The 24,292-nt window shown below is 41.5% G+C and overlaps 1 protein-coding gene across 1 annotated transcript in view; it reads right to left on the reverse strand.

Annotated features, from left to right (window-relative positions):
- Ccdc158 (coiled-coil domain containing 158) overlaps positions 1-19,168 on the reverse strand; it is a 79,599-nt gene extending 60,431 nt beyond the window's left edge. The window contains exons 1-6 of the mRNA XM_028789175.1: positions 19,077-19,168; positions 7,754-7,890; positions 5,888-6,105; positions 2,044-2,153; positions 1,391-1,718; positions 1,013-1,089 (exon numbers count right to left, since the gene is read on the reverse strand). Of these exons, the coding sequence (XP_028645008.1) occupies positions 1,013-1,089; positions 1,391-1,718; positions 2,044-2,153; positions 5,888-6,105; positions 7,754-7,820 (800 nt within the window). The 5' untranslated portion in view covers positions 7,821-7,890; positions 19,077-19,168. The remainder of the gene's footprint in view (positions 1-1,012; positions 1,090-1,390; positions 1,719-2,043; positions 2,154-5,887; positions 6,106-7,753; positions 7,891-19,076) is intronic.
- Between the last annotated feature and the right edge of the window lie 5,124 nt (positions 19,169-24,292).

Consider the following 24,292-nt stretch of genomic DNA (forward strand, 5'->3'; position numbering starts at 1 on the left):
CCCCTCTCCTAATTGTTCTTATTATGTCTCTCTGATTATCCTGGAACTTGCTGTGTACACCGGGCTATCCTCAAAATGACAACGATTCACCTGCCTCTGTCTCCCCTGCCTCTGTCTCCCCTGCCTCTGTCTCCCCTGCCTGTCTCCGAGTGTTGGGGCTAAAGGCATGCATCATCATGCCCAGCATGCTACTCCTTTAATAACAACTCTGGAATCCCAGCTAGGTTTTCAGAATTCTAAATCTGCATTTCAGTGACAATAAACTAGGAGAACCAAACAAGGCATGTGGTGTATGCCTCTGGTCCTGTACTTGAGAAGGTGAAGCAGAAAGATCACTGCAATACAGGAATTCAAGGCTAGCCTGGGCAAAATAGTGAGATCCTGTTTCATAAACCTTGAGTACTGTGAGCAATATATGTTATACAGTATGAAAACTATATGCTATATCTCCAGGGAGATCCTGGGAAGGGTATTATGAATACAAGCTTACAAATGTTTACACTAAGTCACAGAGTATTAAATGCTTCATTTAACTAACCAACAGGTAAGTGACAAATCACTCTTAGATCAACTTATGCTCTTCTACCTAGGCTTTGCCAGGCCAATTATAGCTAGAATAGTCTCATTCTTGCTGTTTGGTCAGTTGACAGGTGATTAAGTTGCTTACTCTTGAGCTTGAAAATCTATCTCCATGGCCTACCTTTAGGAAGACTCATCAAGCCTATCTTTCTCATTGGAAATCTCCACTTGTCCTTATTGTGATGGGAGCTGAACTCATTTTCTTCCCCTGTAGCAAAACTTACAGTGCTCTAGGCTTAATAACTGTAATAAAGGAAGCTTAAATAAAGTCTTCCTTACAGCTTTAACAGGTGTCAGAAGAAAACTAAGTTTGCTACAGGTCATTAAGGCTATGTTTTTATTGAGTTATCTCTGAGTTTATAGATTTTGGAACTACATGAGAGAGACTACAACTGGAATACAGTATCCCTATAAGTTTTTGTCAGACACCTACCGATCTTGATGCTGTTGAAGTAATAGTTCTATTTTGTTCTGTGATTCAGACTTCAGATTTTCAAGCTGATCCTCTACCTAGTTTTAAAAGAGATATTAATTTGGGTGTTGGTAATTTTAAGGCTTAGAAAATTCAGTTTCTATGAAAGGAATGTTTTAGGGAGCTATACATAGAAATAATACTAAATGATGCTCTATGCTTGTATTTTATAGCACTTGCACACTGGCTATACTTCCATTAAGCTGTATAGGTAAAATAGCTAGTTTTCTATCAGGAGAGAGCATTGTGAACAAAATATGAAGACTTGGCTTATTTCTAAGGATTTTACAAACTATCTCTCAATGCATTGTAATATAAAGCAGTGTTCTCACCACTTACTGGAAATATCCTCCCTTTAAGAAAAGAGATTTCTGTGTCTAATTCTCTTAGGATTTTACTAATAGCTGAGCCCAGGCTGCGGAAGTGCAAGGTAGACATGCTGTCGTGTTCACATATTTTCTTGCCTGAGGCTTCTTCAAAGTCAACTAAGATTGATCGGATTTCTTGAAGCACGCCTTCATGACTAAGCATCATTTTTCGTAGTTGCTCTATCTGTGTGCTGCTGTCTTTCAACATATCCTCCTTAAGGCACTTGGCAGCCTCAAGTTCACGAACTGTATTCTGAAGCTGATTTCGTAACTCCTCCTGGGATTGACTCTCCCTTCGTCTAGGAAATGAATGAAAGAAAAGAAGTAACACTGATAAAACTCAACTTTACTACAAGGAGTAGAAAAAAATTTATTCAGAATTTTGCTATAGATCTCAGGTTGGCCTTAAACTCACAGCAATTTTCCTATCTCAGCCACCCAAGTGCTGAGATTACAAGTATATGGGACTATACCAGTGTGAGGAATAAAGCCATAAGGCAGGTTCTGGGCTGGGATACATCTCACTGACAGAATGCTTGCCTACCAGGCCCAGACCCTGGCCCACGCTCTAGCACTTCTGGAGGAGGAGGAGGAGGAGGGAGAGTTCAGATAACAAACCCCAACCTGATGTCAGCCATGGCATCTCTCTCCATTTGCATTTCTTGAAGTTTTGTTTGCAAATCAATGACTGACTGTCTTAAGTAAAATTTTTGTTTCTCATGTAATTCATTGCTCTGAAAAAAAGCACACAAATTAAGCTATCTATATATAAAGAGATAGTAAACCATCAAAATATAGATCCTACAGACAATAATTTTCCAAAGGTTATGTGTTATTAATTTATTGTTTATATATATATATACAATATATATATTGTATATATATATATGACCTACCTCCTTCACTGTTGTAGTTCAGTGCCCAGTAAATAATTTCCTTGATCTTTTTTGGTCCATTACCTGAAACCTGTCTTCTAGCTCAACGCAAAAATGGGAAAATGTTTTGTCCCTTAAAACTGGAAAACTGGTTGAAATTATGTATCAAAAAAAAGTCAAACTTTTCCTTCAACTTACTTAAATGCTTGGCAAAAGCTACTACCATCTAAAACTCTAAAGCTAGTGAGATGGTTCTGTGGAAGAAGACTGGCTACTCTTGTAGAAGACCAGGGTTTGATTCCCAAAACCCATATGGCAGCTGAGAACCATATATAACTCCAATTCCAGGGAATCTGATGCCTTCTTTTGGCCTCTTTGAGTACTGCATGCACATGGTGCATATATACACCACGTAGGCAAAACATCTATACATATAAAATACAAATAAATAAACTCTTAAAACATAAAACTAAAACTCTGCAGGTGTTCAACTACAGAGAAATTCAGACATTTCCAAAGCCAGGCACTGAAGCATCTCCCTACTAACAGCTAATGACTAGTGTATAATAAGTAGCTTTTTTATTACCTTATTTTTGAGTCTGAATGAAAAGCAAAGCCCACTGAAAATGAAAAGATTCTAAAATATAAAAATAGAGACTAAAATTAAACAAACAGAAAAAAATAAAGATTAAAAAAACCCAAAGATAATGTAGGGAATGGAGCATGTACTTGCAGACTCCATTTCCACACATGAAGACTACAGTCATAAAGAATGGAGTGCTGGGTGGTGGTGGTGCATACAGGCAGATAGATCTCTGAGTTTGGGGCCATCCTGGTCTACAGAGTAAGTTTTTGAGACAGCCGTGGATGAAAAAAGGAAGGAAGGAAGGAAGAAAGGAAGGGAAGGGAAAGGAAAAGTTAAGTTGGTGATCCAGGTGGTTGGTGGTGGTACATGCCTTTAATCCCAGCACTCAGGAGGCAGAGGCTGCGTGAGTTTGAGGCCAGCCTAGTCTACAGAGTGAGTTACAGGACAGCTAGGCCAGGACTACACAGAGAAATCCTATCTCAAAAACAACCTGAAAACAAACAATAACAAAACAGAAAGACGAGCATGCCAAGGCTGGCCACAGCAGCATATGCCTAAACTTCCAAACGTTAAGAAGATAAGGCAAGGGGAGTTCCAGCCTGGGCTACACAGTGAGATTTTTTAAGGGAGAATAAAGAAGGGAGAGCAAGAAGAGGAAGGGAGGGAGGGAGAAATGTGGATGGAGAGGAGGTGTTTGATAAAGGGCACGGAGAGGAGGAAAGGGGGAAGTAGCAGCAGTTAGCAGAAGAGTTTGCCTTGTGTGCATGAGGCCCTAGGCAGATACCTATATATAGTACTATATATACATACACACACACACACATATATATATATGTGTATGTATGTATGTATGTATAGTACTATATATCAGAGGACAGAGATGTTACTGTGTCAGATGTTGCAAAGTCAAGTTAGAAAAGGATCACCAAGTATCACAACCCCAAGCTTCATATCACCACCATTCATCCCATCTGTAGCACAACTCTCACAATAGTCTCCTACTTTAAATATCTCAAACACAAGTCTACAAGGAAGACACCATGTCTTTCCCATTTGTGGGAAAACCCTGATAATTAAGGTCGAACTCTACCATTGTTCAGATAGTTTTCTGAGCTGGGCATGTAATGGAGGAATCCCTTCAACAGCTTCCCCTACTCTGCCCTTGTCAGGGGAGTTCAACACACACACACACACACACACACACACACACACACACACACACACACCTCTATCTGTATGATGCCATGGAGCCTTGATTCAGATTACAGGTTCAACTTCCTTTCTACCTTAAGAACAAGTTCAGCTAGCACCTGAGATTCCTGAAATGCTTCTCCATGCTAATGGGGCATCTCAGTACAAAAGCCTTCAGCCTTTGTCCATTCTATATATTCTGACTCCCATCCCCAAAGTTATGTAAGCCTTGAATCACCCCAAGTAAAGTTGATCTGCCTCCCCACAGCTGGTTCTGGTGTTGTCATTCACTGCACATATTTACAGGGTTTCCAGAACACACACACACACAAACACACACACACACACACACACACACACACACGTTCACTGTCTCTGCTACCTTTCCTCTTGTGGACTCTTTTTGGCCAAAGATTCCCAAGGAAAAGGTGGATCACACCACATCTTTACATATGTGGTACCTAGCATATTTCTGTTACATGGGAATATAATAACAGCACTGTTTGGTAAATATTACAAGTGGCCACAGTGCTGTATTACTGATTTTACTGGGACCAGTCAAGTGTGACATACTCTACTAGGAGATGACAAGAAATAAATTAGACATAGAAAATAAATTAAGGCAGCCAGCCTGCCTGCCTGCTTGCCTGCCTGTCTCCCTTCCTTCTTCTCTCCCTCCCTCCCGCCTTCCCTTGTATTTGGGAGGACAACTCTGGCATCCATCCTCTCCTGACACGGTGTAGGATACAGGGGTTGAATTTAGGTTGTCAGGCTTGTGCATTAGCACCTCTCCCCATTGAGCCGTCTTACCAGCCCAATTACTGTTTCTTTTCTCTACTAGTATGACTGTGTTTCCTCTGTCTCTACATGTCGTATTGGTGTATTTATCACAAGGTCCCACCACTACTTGTTTACATGACTAGCTCACCTCCAAAATTATGAATTCCTTTGAGAGAGAGTCTTGGCTTATTTATCTTTGTATGCCATGTATATAATAAAATGGCACATGATTTTTCACATTTTTAATAAAACTGTAGGATCATCTACAGTCTTCATCTAGTCTGATGAGGCAGAATAACATGTTTTTGTACTCAGAAGATGTACGAACAATACTGCACAGAGAGCACCCTCAATGCTGTCTAGAGGAAAGGCTTCAGAGAAGGAAATGCTTGAACTGAGCCTTGATGATAGTAAGAATCTTCCAGTTTTCAAGCAGAGAGGCATGGAAATCTAGATTTACAAGGTCCAGCCAGGATAAGCAAGTGGCTTAGCACTGCTGGGACAGAGGGGGCATAAAGAAAACGGGTACTGAGTGAGGCTAGCATGAAGATCTTGTATTCGGTAGTAGGAAGTCTGGCTTTTACAAAGTAGACTACTGGAGCTTAATACACAGTTTGATTCTAGATGAGGTCCACTTACATTTTTAGACAACACTTGTAAAATCTATTTAACCATCTGTATGTACATACATGTAAAATCTTCCTTTCTACCACTGTTTGCAAAGACAAGTCAAGTATCATAATAGCAGGACAGCAGGCCTAAGCCAATTATTAATAGCAGATGAGTGTCATTAATTATAACATTTTGAAACATTCAGATTTTACTAAAATTACATCATGAAACTAAGACATTATTATTACCAGGAAGAAAATGACATGCAAACGTCTCATTAGCCCAACAGAAAGAGAGATCAAATGAACAGGTTTAGCTGATGAACCCATGACTGATGTCTTCTTTCAGGGGGGTTAAGTTTTATTTCAAGACAACATGCCTCCTGTCCTAATGGTGCCAGAGGCTAGAGGAGAATACAACTCACTTCGTTGAGTCTTCTCTGCAAATCTTTAACTTGATGTGAATATTCTTCCAAAACACGTTCAATATGCTCTTTTCCAGGGTAAGGGGTGGACTTTCTAGGAGAATCAAGATCCACTTCATATTTAGGAAAAAAGGGAATTTGTGTTAAAGTCCCAGTTGAAGATGCATTTTCAATTATTGTACCATGAGTAGACGTTACAAAAAACGGGCTTGAAGAACCTAAATATTAGAGAATTCATTAATTATTCATAAAACAAATATAAGGCAAACACTACTGTAGGGGTTCCTTTAACAAACCCTGAAGGAGCACAGGTCTCATGGGGAAACAGGAAGTGAAATCACAGCTAAGAGCACCAAGAACACAGAGAATGCATGAGGACAGGTTAGGGAAGAGGGGGACCATGTGACCTTGGAACTGAAGAGCCTTCAAGTTTGTAGGAGTGACAAGCAAGTAGTCTGGAGAACAGGAGAGACAGGATACTCAAGAGTGGAAGCAGCGCAGGAAACACCAGTGGGCTTGAGACAGCTAGGATGGCCTGGGCAGGAGAAAAGCTGCTGCCACATTGGAGGATGAAAATATAGACCACGAGGGGTCTGGTAGTCATTCTTTGGAGTGTGGATCTCACTTAGTATGATATAGTTTTGACATTAGGAAGAGATCTGGTCAAGGGAAATATTTCTCAGTGGCTTCAGGACCCTGCTGAGGTAGGAGACCATGACTATTAAGTGGCAGACTTTAGGTAAGAGATCCCCAGCAAACATCTTCCAGCAGCTCAGCACAAATATGGAGATATTAGCAAGACTGATAGGCATTTGGGTTTCTGTGAGAATGCAGAATGATAAAGGGGTAAGGGCACTGGCAAGTGATTGGTATGCACACAGAAGAGTGGTAGTTTAGGAGTAGACAGCAGAGTCTGTAACAGCTGCTGTCAAGCTTTGCAGTCTATCAGGATCACATGAGAAATGTTAAAATCATATAGTTGTACCTAAGCCCCACTCTGGACTTACTGAATCAGAATTTCCAAGTGTGAATCTACGACATTTCAATGTTTACAGCTGAAAAGGCTAAGGTTGGGCAGTGATGACATGGTTGAGAGCCACTACTTTCATTAAGCAGGAAACTAGGAGCTCCATAGCAATAAAACAGTAGAGAGCGGAGGTAAGAGACTGATTACAGAAGTCCAACACCTGCTAATAGGATGTGTGAATAGGGATCTGATGGGCTGGAAGGTTCAGTAATTAAAGTACTTGTTGTTCTTGCAGAAGACCCAGGTTTGGTTCCTAGGACCCAGATGATGGCTCACAACCATCTGTAACTCCAGATCCTTCAGATCTGATACCGCCTTTTGACCTCAGAGGGCACCAAGCACACATATGGTGCACAAACATACCTATAGGCAAAACATGTGTACAAATAAAGCAAATCTTAAACAAACAGAAAACAAACAAAACTTTAGAGGTCAAGAAGCTGCACCCCTAGGATCTTGTCAGGCCGCCAGGAGGTCAATGTTAAGAAGAACAGTGCTATACCTAAAGAGAGACAATCTGCACAAGCTGAGTTTAACCAAGAAACACTGGAGGAAATGAAGGTATGAAGGAGACAGTAGCATCACCTCAGTACAGAAACAATTGTCAGAAACAATTTTTAAGATAAAAGAGAGTGGAAACATGCTAAAACCAGATCTGCTCAGTTACAAAGCTAGTAATCTCAAGAACAGAATTATAAACAGCACAGCAGACATTCACATCCAAGTCCTGTGCCTTGCAGTTAAAAATAAAGCACACTGAAAACTAGGCACCAAGATGGTTATTATGAAGATGGTTTAATTTGCATCCCCACCCCGTTTGTTTTAGAAAAGGTACATACCTCCTTTGGATGTGATGCCACTTGATAAAAGATCTTCATTTTTTGATTCACAAGTTTTTGATTCCATGTTATTTCCTACCTCTTCTTAGAGATCTTGAAATGTGAGCGCTTCCCTGTTAGGATCATTCAGTTCTTGTCTACGAAAGACAAAGCATTCACTCTTTATTACAATCTTATTGAAAAAGCATATAGGGAAACAGGAGCAGACTTTGTTAATGCTTTTGACAGTTTCCCCTAGAAAAACAGTTATGAATACAGAAATACCTTATTGTTACATAAAACTAATGTGCAAGTCAAATTTTATTGTAAAACTTGACTTTAAGACCAAAGGAGTTTTTGTTACTTTTGTCTGGACAAGGTCACCTAGATAAAACAAGGTATCCTTGGCTAGCTTAGAATTAATTCACTATGAACACCAAGCTAGTCTTGAATTACAGAGCTCTGTCTACTCCTGCTTCGTACATGCAGGGATTAAGTGTGCTCCATCATGCCCAGCCTTCAAAGGATTACTAAAAAGAAACTAAAATTTAAAGATTAATACTTTAGTTATTATGATAACTAATGATCTGAGTAGAGGCAGTTATTCTTTCAATGTCTTATAAAATTATGGTACTAAATAACAGAAATTATCTCCCTAACAAAGACCTCAAATCAGCAAATCAGATGTCATTAATAAAAGCTGAAAAAGTATTTATTTATTTATTTATTTATTTATTTATTTATTTATTTTGGTTTTTTCGAGACAGGGTTTCTCTGTATAGCCCTGGCTGTCCTGGAACTCACTCTGTAAACCAGGCTGGTCTTGAACTCGAAATCCACCTGCCTCTGCCTCCAAAGTGCTGAGATTAAAGGCGTGCACCACCACCGCCCAGCCAATATATAAATAGCCCTTATTTAGGTACTTCTGTAGTCAGGATGGGTTAATATGAGGCCACCCTGGGAGGTAAGCAAGATTTCTTTTTTTAAGATTTATTTGCTTTATGTAAGTACACCAGAAGAGGGCATCAGACCCTATTACAGATGGTTGTGAGCCACCACGTGGTTGCTGGGAATTGAACTCAGAACCTTTGGAAGAGCAACCAGTGCTCTTAACCACTGAGCCATCTCTCCAGCCCCGAAAAACTTATTTGATATTAAATAATATTTATAGTTTTATATTTGATCAAGAAAGTGCTTCTAAGTTTGGAAAATAATGATGGTAGCCTAATTCCAAACTTCTTATTTTTACTCAGACAAGCAAAATATCAAGATGAAAACCAACAAAACTATGTGTGTTTCACATTGTCAGTACTCTAAAGACAGAATACCTTCAAATATCTAGAAATAGAGTTCTCCCTCCTGAGGCAGTTTCCACCATCCTGCTGTGAACCACTTCTGTGGAGAAATGGGAGAAGCAAATGGAAAGACTTAAAAGGTACAGAGGTGAGCCAAAACCAGTACAGACGACTACATTCTGAGACAGTGAAACAACAGAAGCCAAAACGGAGCCCACATGGGCCCCGAGTATGGCTACCAGCCTCAGAGTAACAGTGTGAGGAGAATTTTATTTCAAAAAAGGTAGCTTTTCCTGAAGACAATAGGCTAAAGGGAAGAGAAGATGGAAGAGGGGAAATTAAGGACCCAGTAGGAACAAAACAGAAGACACTGGACCTTCCCTCTACACCTCCCACCCCTACCTCCCCATTACCACAAACACTACATAGGAAGAGGGCATGTGCAGCCCAGGCGCCTTGCTCTGAAATGAAAAGAACGGACAAAAGCAGACCATTTCCATACAGAATGCACACAAAAGTCAGGTAATGTGCAAAATCTTTTCTTCTGGTCAAGTCTCCTCCACCAAACAGCAGATGTGAACCCAAAGGATATTCCACAAAATTCCAAAGTAAGCATTCTCAAGCAAGTATATACATCCTCATAATGACAAAATAATTTTAAAATAAAAAGTAAACACAAGATACTATGTAAACAGCAAATATAAGACACCTAGTAATTTCAGACACTACAGCAACATGACAAGCAGATGTCAGAATTTCAGCTAAACAGCAGTTGTGACCCTAAGTTTGAGGAGACTGCACTTACTACTCATTGAAGGATATGCAAACTAGCCCATACACAACATTTCTCTGAGGGCTAGGAGTATAGCAGACCTGTGGCTTGCTAGCCCAGCATACCAAGGTCCCACAGAGCCAGCATTGCAGCAAGTAGATGTGCAGGGTTTAGGACAGGCTCCATGCCTTCTACTGAACAGCATTTGTGCCATAATGGAGACTGTTTCTGTGGGCTACACTAAAGTTCAAAGATGTGGGCACAGGTCATACCCCCGCTCCCCCCAATAAGAAAGTATGGAAAAGTTAGTTCAGTTGGTAGTGTGCCTGCGTGCAAGTACAAGGTCCTGACTATAAATCCAGTATCACATAGCCTCCCACCCCCAGAGTAAGGACAACAGCATAGGGTTGGGTTATTTTTACAGCAGCCATTTCTTTACAAAGATGCTTGGTACCTCTATTTGGAATGGTTGCCAGTTATTTTGTGAACTTCAGAATAACGAAAGTGTATAAAGCAATGCAAAAAAAAAAAAAAAGAAAGAAAGAAAGAGAAAAGAAAACCTTACAGCTCTCTGCAATTCAATTTGTACTAGTTCAGAATGACCATATCCTCATTTCGATCAGTGATTCCATGTTTTCCACCTTGTGACACTTACATTAGAACTGAAATACTCTAATTTTAGGCACTGGTGTGTAAGATTATTGAGAATTTCTGGAATTGAAGGATCTTTCCTCTGGAAACCATAAAATTGTTGAGCTCTGTACCTGGATAATTTGAGAATCATAACATGAACTTACACGTCTTTTTTTTTTTCTTTCAGAAATTTGTAGCATGAATGCCTTTATTTTTCATTTATTTATTTATTTATTTATTTATTTATTTATTTATTTTTGTGGTACTGGGGAGCATGGTACACATAAGGCAAACTCTCTGTCACTGAGCTACATCCCCAGACCTACAAGAATCTACTTCAAATCTGAGTGAAATATAGAGGTGAGGTGTTGGCTTGTTCTTGGGATTGCCCAAGGTCTATTACAAACACGTCTGCATCATTTAAAATTATACATATGTTCACACTGAAAAAAGCCTTAAAACTGACAAAGGCAATCATGGTTGAAATGTTGCAGAAAAAGCCTTGGAAATCGCACCCTATATATCAAGGTCTTTTGAAAATCATCTGTAGGTTTTAGTACAGCTGAGCTGAAGTGCTCAGAGGCATCTTCTGAGTACTTACTCCTCTGCCTTGAACTCCAAAAGACTATGGAGGATGTGCAACTCCTTCCCTAGAGTAAACAGTCTCCATCTCCGACTTCTTTCCTTAGGACTCTTGTTAAGGTGTACTCTTGTTAAGATGGACCCGACTACAGTAGAACATCTCCAGGGCAAGATGATTTACAGTTAAGTCCTATTTTGGTTGGCTATGTTACTTAAAAGTAGCTCTATTCAGGTTCCCAGATTTATCAATTAGTGATTCACACTTACAGTAATGGACCGTTCTATCTTCTATAGAAACTTAAGACTGAGGATTTCACAGGGTTGGTGTACAGTCCCCTAAAAGCAGACTGAAGGTATAAGGAGAGTAATAGTGAACAGCACTTACAGCCAGAGTGTTTATTTAATTAATTACAAACTGCTTATTAACATCACACTGATCTGCATTTTATTCTCAATCACACTCCTTTTCCCTAGTGGCTGTCATCCAGGAAGCATTACCTCTGTAATCTTGACAACAACATTTGACATCTGTAAGATTATGATATGGAGGTGGTCTGCATACTTCACAAGAGCAAAGGTTAACTGAAAGAACTCATGCATAGGCCCTTCTCTATAGAAGGATCTGCATCAAAATATATGCATACAGTACTACCTAGTAGGGTAGTAATAACATGAATTACAATGCATCTTTATCATTTGGAATGTGTACAGTAACTTACTATCCCATGATAAATGACTTTATCTTTCTATTTATTCAGAAAGAAGAACAAGCTTTATATAAGTCCATCAACACACAAAAAGTAGAATTGATCTGTTTTAACTAAATAGGACTATTGTAATATAATATAGAAGTTGGCATTAGTCTAACTTCAAAAGTCCCATAGTCTATCACAGTCTCAACAATGTTTAAAAGTCTGAAGTTCAAAGTCTCTTCTGAGATTCACTCAATCTCTTAACTGTAACCCCCTATAAAATCAAAATTAAAAAGCAGATCACATACTTGCAACATCACAAGATATACATTCATATTCCAAAATGTCATAGTGAGGGAATTCTGGACCAAATCAAGACCAAAAACCAGTTGAACAAACTCTAATTCTGCATCTCCATGTCTGATGTCCAACTCCTCAGCAGGTATCTGGCATCTCTAACATCTTAGAGTCTCCAAAACAACTTCAACTTCATAGCTTCTTGTTCCAATGTCTGGGGATCTACACATGATCTTCTGGGCTCCTCCAAAGGGCTTGGGTGACTTCTCCAGCTCTACCCTCCGTAGCACTCTAGGCTCTGGCTGATTCCACTCCACTGCTGCTGCTGTTCTTGGGGTCATCACATGATACTGGCATCTCCAATACACTGGGGTCTTCCACTGTGACTAGGCTGCATTTTCAGCAATAGCTTCTTATAGGCTCTCTTCATGGTGCCAAGCCTCAACTTCTTTGCATTACCCTTCATCCTGGCCCTTAACTTCTACTAAGGCTGTACCTTCACCAATGGCCTTCTTTTCTTCTCATAGTACCAAACCTCAGCTGTCCCTTCATGCCTTCAAAATCAGTACCACCTGGGTGATTCTTACAGATTACCAAGTCCAGCTGCCAGCACCCTATCTATCTCTAGAACACAGCTTCTTTGTGCTCGCAGAAAACATTTCCCAGAAGATTTCACCTCAGTGATGCTCGTCTCTTCTTAATCATCACTAATTTATCAGCATCAGCTAACCAGCATCAATTTTCCCAGTAACCCATTCTATTCTTGAATCTAAAGCCAGAGCCACATAGCCAAAGCTGCCGAGTTTTGCTGCTTGCTGGGGCTGGAACCATGGTCTCTTGTTCTATTACATCTTCACCAGCTTTCTGTTTACAATTATTTCATTCACTGCCTAAAATTGGCTGTCCTGGAACTTGCTCTGTAGACTGACCTTGAACTCAGAGATCAGCATGCCTCTGTCTCCTGTGTGCTGGGATTAAAGGTGTGTACTGCCACACAGGAACCTAAGCTTTTCTTTATTTCTGCCTTAAGGATCACAATACCTTGTTATGTTCTGTATGTTCTGAGTTGATTAATCTTAAGAAATTTGACAAACAAAATCTCCACTTAGGACTAATCAGAATAAAGGTCAGTTAGAACTGTTCTGTCTAGTTAGCCAAAATAGCTTGAGTCAGAGCTGACCACCAGGCAGCAATTCCTGCACCTGCACATGTGCTCATTGTGGTTTTTTTTTTTTCCTTCATAAGCCGACCCTGAGAAATGTTCAAGGTCCAGCCTTAGCTCCTGAGTCTAGGCTGTGATCCTGATGGATCGGTCTTGAGAGTGTGAGTTCAATAAACAATTCTTGCTTAACTGAAAAAAAAGAGGAGACACACACATACACACACACTGGATCACAGATGTGCCCTCCATTTCTGGATTATAGTTCATTCCAGACACAGTCAAGTTGGCAACTGAGAATAGCCATCACAATCCATTCATGTCAATTTAACAACACAATCCTTTTGTCCAAATGAAAATAATAACCAGGTCATAATAATGCCTAACATGATTTAACTATCCCTCGTACAACTGCAAACACATAAACAATAGGCTTAGCTGAGTGGGACCTTGATCTTTAATTGCATTTAATATCCTTAAACACAGGACTTAGCTCCACTCCACTTCCTGGAGCCCCTTTAACCCTTGAACCATACATTTTGTAGTTTTCCTTTCTAAGCTTGCTACACTTAGTCAGAACATTCTTTTTTTTTTTTTTTTTTTTTTTTGGTTTTTCGAGACAGGGTTTCTCTGTATAGCCCGGGCTGTCCTGGAACTCACTCTGTAGACCAGGCTGGCCTCGAACTCAGAAATCCGCCTGCCTCTGCCTCCCGAGTGCTGGGATCAAAGGCGTGCGCCACCACCGCCCGGCGCCAGAACATTCTTTATATGAGTGAACTACAGAGTCTATGCTAGCCTCTTTTGAGATTTCCTTTGTCAATACAATTAATCTAAATCTCTTAACTTTAGTCTCAGGCAGACTCTTCAGACAAAGTCAAAAAGCAGCTATATTTTCTTCACCAAAATATCACAAGAACAGTCTCTAGGCCACATATTAAAATTATTTTCCTCTGAAACTTCTTAATCCAGGCTCAAATCCCCTTAGCACTACTGTCTTCCAAGCTTCTACTAGTATAGAACCATTAAGCCCCACTTAAAGCATTCCACTGCTTTTTAAAGTCCAAAAATCCACAATCCTATAAAAAAAAAAAAAAAAAAGCATGGTCAGGCCTATCACAGCAATACCCCAGTCCCTGATAGCAACTTCTCTTTTGGTTAGAGTTTACTGCTTTGAAGAGACACCATGGCCAAGGCAACTCTTATAAAGGCACACATCTAATTGGGGTTGGCTTAGCTTCCGAGGTTTAGTCCATTATCATCATAGCAGGAAGTATGGCCATGGTGGCATGCAGGCAGACACAGTGCTGGAGAAGCCAAGTGTTCTACATCTTGATCCTAAGGCAGCCAGGAGGAGACTCTGATTTCACACTGGGTAGAACTTGAGCATAGGAGGCCTCAAAGTCCACCTGCACAGTGACATACTTCCTCCAACAAGGCTACACCTCCTCCAATAAGGTCACACCTCCTAACAGTGCCACTCCCTTTTGCCAAGCATTCAAATATATGAATCTATGAAGGCCAAACCTATTCAAACCACCACATGCACATGAAACATTTTGCATAAAGCCTCACAAAGAGCCAGCAAGCATTTAATAATAACAATTATTTTGGCATTTGGGTACTTTACATAAACAAAGTTTCTATTCCTAACAAGGATAGATCTGTTTTAGATCAAGACCAACCAAGGTTCTGTCAATGAACTTATAATGGGGAAAGAGAAACACTAACGAAAATACAAGTATAATTTTAAAATTTTTCAGTTAGAATATATATGACTTTGGAGATTAACTGGTAAAATGAAGAAAACAGTGTAGAACAGCAGCATATCATGAGATGGAATAGGACAACATTAGTTAGAGTAGGTCAGTGAAGGAAAGCCTTTCTGAGGGGATGCTTGACTTGAATGGTATTTCTTAAAATACTACATACAAAAGTAGTCAGGTTAGTGAGGCCTCAGTGTGACTGAGATGAGAGGCCTGCTCTTGGACACTATGAGCATTATGAGGATAGTATCTCACCGGCTCTGTCTGGATACCCTGAGAAGAAGTTGGTGATGCTGGCAGGGTTGAGGTGCATGGGCTCCTTCAAGGACTTTGGGACTTGCTGTAACTACTGTCACTGAAGGATTTGTAACCAGGGGCACATGCTCCTTCAGCAGCTGTGTGGAGAGTATTGAGAGTGGGTGTGAGGCCTGTTAGGAGGCATTTAGAGTAGACCAGTCTAAGTCTAAAGTAGATCAAGCTCAAAAGGGGCCAGGACTGGTGCTGGTCTGGTCTGGGGCCAACTATAAATGGGGAGGAGGACTCTTCCTTGGATAACAAGCATATTCTAAAACTGAATGATGTGGCTGATTACACAACTCTGTAATTTATTGAGAATTACTGAGCTGTATACTTACAATAGGTAAAAGTATATAATATATAAATTATACCTCAGAAGGCAGTCTCAGGAGGACTGAAGCGGGGAAGTGGGAAATAGCTGTCTGGGTCACAGAAGTGGATCAGTTAAACTTGAGTACTACTTTTTTCAGAACCCTGGAACAACAAAAACATCTTCATCCCGATTGCTTTGGAGTCAGCCAGGTTGGTATACTCTTCCCATGGAAGCACTCTGACCTTGGATACCCAGGAGTCTCCAACTTTTCTTTAACAGACACCTGACAGAAATCTAATAATGGCTAAGAAGTATACGCTAATTTTTAACATTTCATTTTTTTATATTTTTGATAATTTCATGTGACTTCTACATTTAAGTACTTTCCAATCCTCCCTCTCTCTACCTACAACTTCCCCCATGTTACCCCAATTCCTCTCAAATTCATGACTTCTTCTCTAAATATTGCATATACATACACATATACATATACATACACATATACATGTACATGTGTATATACATACAGCCTGCCGAGTCCATTGGGTGTTGCTTGCATATGCATGTGTTTCGGGCTGACCATTTGGGACTGGAAAACCTCTCAGGGGCCTTGCCCCTGGAGAAGACTGGTTCCTCCTCTCCAAGCAGCTATTAATTGCCTGTGGCTTTTCATTATAAATGGGACCTTGTGAAGTTTCTCTCATCCACATAGGCATGCCAACTGGTGTTGTCATTGTGTAGGTCTTGTTTAGGCAACCATACATTTGAGATTTCATGGATACAGCTTCTCTGTCATATATAAAGGACACAATCTTACAGCAGATGTCCTAGTCCTCTGGCTATTACAATCTTTCCACAGCCTCTTCATGGATATTCCCTGAGCCTTAAGTAGGGGTTGTACTGGAGATGTGTTGACAGGAAATGGACACCTCAGTCAGTTGTTTTCTGCACTTAAAACCATCTATGGCTTTTTGTAATGGTCTCAGCTGCATAAAGCAGCTTTTTTGATGAAGGATGAGAGCTAAACTTTCCTGAGTATAAGGATAAGCATCTAGAACACAGAAAACATACTGGTTTAGGAAAGTGGTAGGTTCTCCTCTAGGGTCCACAACCTCACAAGATATGGGTAGCTGACTAGGTTTTACAGTAACAGGTATGAACTCCCTTGTATTGAATGGGCCTTAAATCCAATAGACTGCTGTTGGTTACCCCCAAGACATGAGTGCCACTTCTACACAATTAGGTTATCTTGCTATGTTTGTCACTGTTGTGGTGTGTCACTTTATCCTTTGCTCTCTTTAGCAAAAATAAACAGAGATATATCAACTGAAAAGTAGAAGTCTTAAAAATTGGCTTAAATGGCAGATGACCTCATTATACACTACCATCTTCTTCCTTATAGAACTCCCTATTCACTCTCTTAAGATTTATAGACTTCAAGAAAATATAGTGACTCCATTACTATACCCACTGCTACATCAGCTATAGTTTTAAAGTGTTCATTCATGCAGGGTTTTATATGACTTAGGTGTGCTGCTCTGTATACTCAGTGTCCATAGTGACTGTAACAAATTACCACACACATAGCAGTTAGAAACAGCAAATATCTCTTCTTTTGTGGTTCTGGAGGTGATAGTTCAGTATCAGTCTCCAACAGCTTGGAAGCAAGATATGGGCGTGTTCCATTCTCCTTGAATCCATTCCTATCTATGCTGATCACCTCCATTCCTAGATTTAGCCCCATCATTTCAGTCTCGGTCTTTGTAGTCTTATCTCCTTCCCCACGTCCTTCTGCTTCTCTAATATCCTTGAATTTACACTGAGGGCAAACAGATAACATGATAATCCCTCCCTTTCAAGATTGTTGACTTTGAAGCTAGAGAGATGGTCCCATAGTTAAGAGCACTCATTGCTCTTTCAGAGGGCCTGGGTTAGGTTCTCAGCACCCACATGATAGTGTACAACCATCACTAACTACAGCAGGGAATCTGATGCTCTTTTCTGACCTCTGTTGAGAATCAGACACTAACATGGCATACATACGTACATGCAGGCAAAATACTCACATACAAAAATAAATCTAAAATTTAAAAACAAATCTTTGATTTAAATCACATATGCAAAAACTTTTTTTTTTCCAAAACATTTTCCAGGCTCCAGGGATGAGGAGCTAATTTTTTTAGATGGCTATTATTCAGCGTATTATGCCGTACAGTTAACACCATGCTCTTTGGAGACAGGTGGTTTAGAAAAAAGCCCTATTAAATAGGTGCTATAGGTTTGCTTGTTTGGTTTTGTTTTTTGAGTCAGGGTCTCTCTACATAGCCCTGGCTAGCCTAGAGCTCTCTATGTAGACCTCACAGAGCTCTGCCTGCCTCTGCCTCCTGAGTGCTAGAATTCAAGGTGTGTACCACCACACCAGCTTTAGATTTTAGAGTTTTAAAGTGGCTTACTCTAATACAGGAGAACAGTCAACCCCCCAAAACTAAAACAGCAAGCAAAGGCTTTGTATATACCTCAAATAAATCTTTAACCACAACATTTAGAGGGTAAATAGTACTATGACATGAAATCTATTTTACACTCAACTAAAATAAGTAACTGTATTAAAATTTAAAAAATGGGACTGGAATGATGGCTAGGCCTTAATAGCACTTGCTGCTCTTATAGTGAGTTCAGTGTTCAGTTTCCCAGCACCCACATGGCTGCTCAAAACCTTCTGTAACTCCAGTTCCTCAATCACTTCTAGCCACCACAGGCATCAGGCACTCCGATGGTGCACTTACACACAGGCAGGCAAAACACTAACATAAAGTAAAAATACATCTTTTTAAAAATTATAAATGTGGCACAGAGGTGGGCACTTCAGATCTCTGCCTCAGCTTTCCTGCTCCCATGGACGTATGTATACACACACTAGCAGTCCTGTCTAACTCACCCTTCTGGAAGACTCAAAACTCTGGACCTTTTTTCTTACGTAGTTATCACTCAAACCACACTGAGGGACAGCCCACATCACTGGTCTTCTGCATTCCCATGACCTTAAAGCCAACTTGGCATTTAACAGGAACAGAGCCTAGGACAGCTGGAGTGGGGACTTCTGCCAGTGTTGTGGGAAAGGAGACTGTTGCTGAGGTGGAAAGTCTAGGACCTCAAGTGGGTTATGGAGATGCTCCAGTCACACAGTGTTAAAACAGTTTCATGTGAGATGAAATACTGGTGACAGCCTGAGTCCCCACTGTCTGTCCCCACGGTTTCCCATCTCTTCCAGAGGTTCCCAGGAGCCAGGCTGGAACAGGACTGAGCAGGGGGCAGTCCTGTTGGGCCCAAGGAATTCTGCAACTGACAGCCCCAGTCACGAAGACCCAGTTTTCCTGCCACTGTGTCTGGAGAACTCTCCTAAAACAGCTATACAAAGTTACTGGGCTGCTACCACGTGAGGACATAAGGCCATGGAAAGTTCCAGAAGGAACAGGAGTTGATCCAGGTCCTCAGGAGAACGACCCTGCCCTGTACCCCGAGGCGCACTCCGTCCCCATACCTGCTAACAACACCTCGTCCTAAGAGACCGGCCGCATGTCCGCGGGGGTCGCGGCCGCACCTGCGCGACCCGGCCAGCTCCCACTGCGCCCCGAGGCCGCGGCCCGCGCAGCTGCCTTCCCGCGGCGCCCGACCGGCCACCGCGAGGCCTCGAGCTCCCTGCTGCTGCTGAGCGCAAGCTCGGTCTGACGGTTGGCGACCAGGAACCGAGAGAGAAAAGGGACGGGGTGTGAGGGAAGAGCTGGGCGTGAGAGAAGTGGGGAGGCTGAGGCACGAGAAAGGGCGGGGCGTGAGGGGAAGGCGGGGCGTGAGGAGGGCGGGGCGCGAGGGAAGGGCGGGGCGTGAGGAGGAGGGCGGGACCGGAAAAAGGAGCCAGGAGGCTGAAGCAGCAGAGGAGGGGCGGAGCGTGAGAGAGAACGTGGGCCGTGAAGGGGCGGGGCAGGCCGCATGTAAGGCCACGCCCCCTGATACTACGTGCTCCCCCGCCCCTAAGCCGTCGCCAAGGCAACCAGGCAGGCCCAGCAAGCCACGTTTCTTCCCTGTCCCTACTGCCCTGCAACCCGGCTCCCAGCCTCACTCTCCTGTCCTCACAGAGGCCCCACAAAGATCCTCCCAGCTACCAAAAGGCACAAATCCTCTCTGTTACCTGCGCGCTGAGGGAGAAGCAGGCTGACACCCTTATTCACCCGTGCAGTCTGCTCCTCCTAATCCCCCGCTTGTTCAAACTAATAGAATAACTTGCATTTTGCAGCCTGCCTGTGCTTAGCCTGTGCTTTTAAGTTGCACCTTCGTCAGGACTGTTTTTTCAGGTTCAGACGAGTCCTCAGGGTAGCTGACCTTTCTGCCTCTGGAGAACTGTTTCCTCCGCGGTGTTTCGGTTACTCTGTGGTTCACTCTTAACGTGGAATTTATCAGCTTGAGATTGTACACTCAGACTCTTGCATGCTGTTCAAATTAACATTCCAATGAAAGCGTTCCAAAGAAGTGGAAGATGAGATATACAACCTGTAGCGTTTGTTGTTGTTTTGAAGACAGAGACTCTCCACGTACCCCAAGCTGGCCACAAACTTGGAATCCTTCTGTCTTAGACTATGCTCTTACAGAAGTGTATAGATCAACTTTGGCTTTGTGATGTTGAATTCTGTTAACTATCAAGGTTAAGTAGTAATACAACAAATATACAGTGTATAAATTGACTATAAATATCAAACACTTATGTAATGCAGTTACAAATTGTAACAATTTATGAAGCACCATTAAAGACTGTTTTATCATACCGTTTACTGCCTCGGAGACACCTAGGATTATAGCGTCAAGTACATACACAGGAAATTAAATCATAAACATTAAGCAGAACGTTAAATGGCTAGCCTCTGTAACTAGACAGAAAACAAATTCCAATTACTGTCTTTTAAATTTTTTATTTCTATCACACCATAAATGTGTTCTTATGGCATGAAAACATTTTAACTACCCCAAATAAAGTTTTTTTCTTCTCTTGATCGGGCAATATGAAGTAGGAAGAATCAGCCTAAATTTGGGTTCCAGCCCAGTTGGGAGCCGGAAGGAAACCTTCCAAGGGGTGAGTTTGTGGTTGTCCCCACGGTCCTTTGTTACCATCAGAACCCACTTTCATCAGCCTTCCCATGTGAACTGCAGACCAGGGGCTCCCCAGGCCTTCAGTGCCAGCCTGGAACTACTACGGCACCCAGCCTCATGCGCTAAATATCTACTGGGTTTTCAGCATCTTCGGAGGGATACAGACCTTACTGTGAAAGGCAAGCTAATAAAGCCTCTCTTGAATATACATTCAGTCTGTGGGTTCTGTTCCTCTAGAGAAGATTAAACTAATACAGTTAAGGGTGCAAGTGGAGCTCAGAGGTCAGCGTTGGGTGTCTTCCTCATAGAAAGCTCTCCCTCCGCCTTTTTACATAGGTTCTGGGATCAAACACAGGTAGTCAAGCTTGCCAGGCAAGCCCCTTTCCCAGTTCAACCATACTGCAGGTCCCACCTTAGTTCTTGAGACAGGGTCTTTTACTGAGCCTGGAGCTCAGCAATTGGCTAGACTGACCCACCAGCCAGACCCAGAGAGCTTTCAGTCTCTGTGTCCCCGAGCTTTTAAAAATGTGGGTGCTGAGGATCCAAACTCCAATCTTCATACTGGCCGGCAGTCACTTCACTGACTGAGTCGGTTTCCCAGCCCTGCTGTATGTATTTTTAAAAAACTTGAATAAAAACAACGCCTCCTTGCTTTTTAGAACAAAGAGCTTAAAGATGAAGGAAGGAGTCCAGAGTTCCTTCAGCAGTCATTCATTATTGCACAAGTGTTGATGGGCACCGTGGTTAGGTGAAGAATAGTGTATCATACTGTGTAGGGTTTTTTCCATTTTAAAATTTTTAAATGTCATATGAATAGGTGTCTTTCCTGTGCATATGTCTTTGCACCAAGGAGGTAAAAAGAGGGTGTTGTGGTCCCTGAGACTAGAGTCACAGGCAGTTGTGAGCTACCGTGTGGGTGCTGAGATTCAAATCCCGTTTCATTACAAGAACGGCCGGCGCTCCTAACCACTGAGTCTCTCCAGCCCTGCTACTGCGCATTTACTTCTTTTCTTCTTGTACTAGGAATCATATTCCAACCAAAAATGCTAGAAAAATGCTGCAAAACACACACCCACATATGGGAATATATATATATTCATAATCCCATGATTGTTCTATGTACATTTTAAGGTACTACAATTGCCAGAACAGTATTTTAAATATATATCCCAGATACCTCATATATATCCCACATATATATATATACACATCTCATATATAGCTGATATATATATATATATATATATATATATATATATATCTCAGCTCTAACAATGCTATTTTCAAAGGGTTAAAATTTCATTGTTTGTTTGTTTGTGTGGAGCACACGTGGTGGTCAGAGGGCACCTTGCAGGCCTTGGCTCCCGCCTTCCACCATGTGTGTCCCAGATAGTGAAAGCAGTCAGTCAGATTTGGCTACACTACATTTACCCATTATCCCATCTCTCTGGCCCATGGCTGCATTTTAGGCATTTTTATTATAAATGGCATTAGCTCACTCACTCTTTCCTTGTTTTTATTTTAAACACACGGCTGTATGCAGCCATCATGAGCAGCCAGCTCTGAAGCTTTGCTCATCCCCCAGCTGGAACTCGGTGCTTATATTCCAGTTTCTCCAACCCCAGCAGCCATCGTTATAGTTTCTGTGTCTATGGCCTTGTCTGCTGTCCGCATTGCTTGTAAGTATAAACAAACAGAGCTTTTTTTTTTTAAGATTATTTATTTTATTTGTATCAGTGTTTTTCTTGCATGGACGTATATGTACTACATGTGTGCTTGGTGCCCTGGGGCCAGAAAATGGCATTGAATCCCCTCAAGCTGGCATTACAGGTGGTTGTGAGCCACCATGTGAGTGTTGGAAACTGAGGTTGGGTCCTCTGGAAAAGCAGCAAGTACTCTTAACTGTTGAGCCATCTCTCCAGCCCCCAGTGCCTGCTTTTATGTGTCCAGCTTAGTTAATGTACTTTGAAGGTTTATTTCTCCAAATGTATTTCCCTCCTTTTGCTTTGTTTTGTTTTGAGACATAGTCTTGTGTGGCCCAGGCTGACCTCAAACTCACTACATAGGCAAGGATGACCTTGAATTCCTGATCCTTCTGCATCCACCTTCCAAACGTTAGGATCACAGGTGTACACCACCGTGCCCAGAGAACTTCATTCTGTTTTTAAGACTAAATAAGGCTTCATTCTGTGAATATGTTACATTTAGTTATTCACTCATTTGTTCCTGGAATTCTTGAAATCCTTGTATAGCAATTATATGTGCTTGTCTTCCTGTCTGTCTTTGTTGTTGTTTGTTCGCTTGCTTTCTTTTTGACACAAGAGTATCCCTACATAGCCCAGACTGGCCTGGAATGTCATATGTAGCCCAGCTGTCCTTGAATTGACAATACTCCTGCTTCTGTGGGCTAAGCACTGGGATGCTAGGTGTGCACCACAGGGCTCAGCTGACTTTTTAAGATCTAGCATTATGGAGAAGAACGCCCTCTGAATAAATTGCAACCAGCTGCAGTGTACCATCCATGAGTTGTGGCAGATGTACACCTAGGAAACTGCTTGATCCTTTCTGAAAGATTTTAATTATCTGTTCTGTGATTATTGTGACACGGGTCTTACTGTAGCTCTTGGAGCAAGTGCTGTACATTGTCTATTCATTGTTCCCCTTCTCGATTCTTGCTGAACCCCAGTAACAGAGGAAGTCTCCAACATAACATTCTATAAGGTTCAGCACTTCAGGGAAAGTTCCAGCATGGAGATTCTATTGGAATAAATTAACTTCTGTGCCCTCACACTTTTCCAAGTACCTGCTTTCAGGGGCAGTGTGTAAACCATTTCCTGGCCTTCTGAGGCAAGGAGATGCCAGTTACCTAAGGCCATCTTAAGAAGACCCATGAAAAGGTGACTCTTTTTGTCTATAAAATATTGCCTAGAGAAATGGGCAAACTTTAAAATAAGCTGAATTTCATTTGTTTTAGATTGTTCAGAAGCATTTTAAGGCTACATAATTTATTTCAACCTGTACTTCAACGTCTTGTCTGACATGACTTTAATAGTTAGTGGCCCAGAAGCACCACTAGATGTCACCCTGACTTCATTTTCAGAGACATTCATGAGGAGTTTATTTTTTTAATATTATTTATTTATTTTATATAAGAGGGCATCAGATCCCATTACAGATGGTTGTGAACCACCACGTGGTTGCTGGGAATTGAACTCAGGACCTCTAGGAAGAGCAGTCAGTGCTCTTAACCGCTGAGCCATCTCTCCAGCCCTCATGAGCAGTTTAAAAACAACCAAAATTCAATGCTTTGAAAATTAATTAGAAGCACTGCCTTTAGTCCCAGCATTTGAGAGGCAACAGCAACTGGATCTCTGTGAGTCTGTGGCCAGCCTAGTCTACAGCGCTTTCTCCAGGCCAGCTAGGGCTACATAGTGAAACTTATCTCAACAAAACAAAAATAAATACATAAAATAAAAATTGTATTAGACATATCAGCAAAAAATAGGAGCTGTGGCTTGAAGGCAAGGATTCTGTGTGGAGTATGTGCAAGGTCGCTGTATCCCTGACACACATATATCCATTGCAGAGAGAGAGAGAGAGAGAGAGAGAGAGAGAGAG

The sequence above is a fragment of the Grammomys surdaster genome, unplaced genomic scaffold, assembly GCF_004785775.1.
Source record: "Grammomys surdaster isolate TR1022 unplaced genomic scaffold, NIH_TR_1.0 125793, whole genome shotgun sequence".
Taxonomy (NCBI): Eukaryota; Metazoa; Chordata; class Mammalia; order Rodentia; family Muridae; genus Grammomys; species Grammomys surdaster.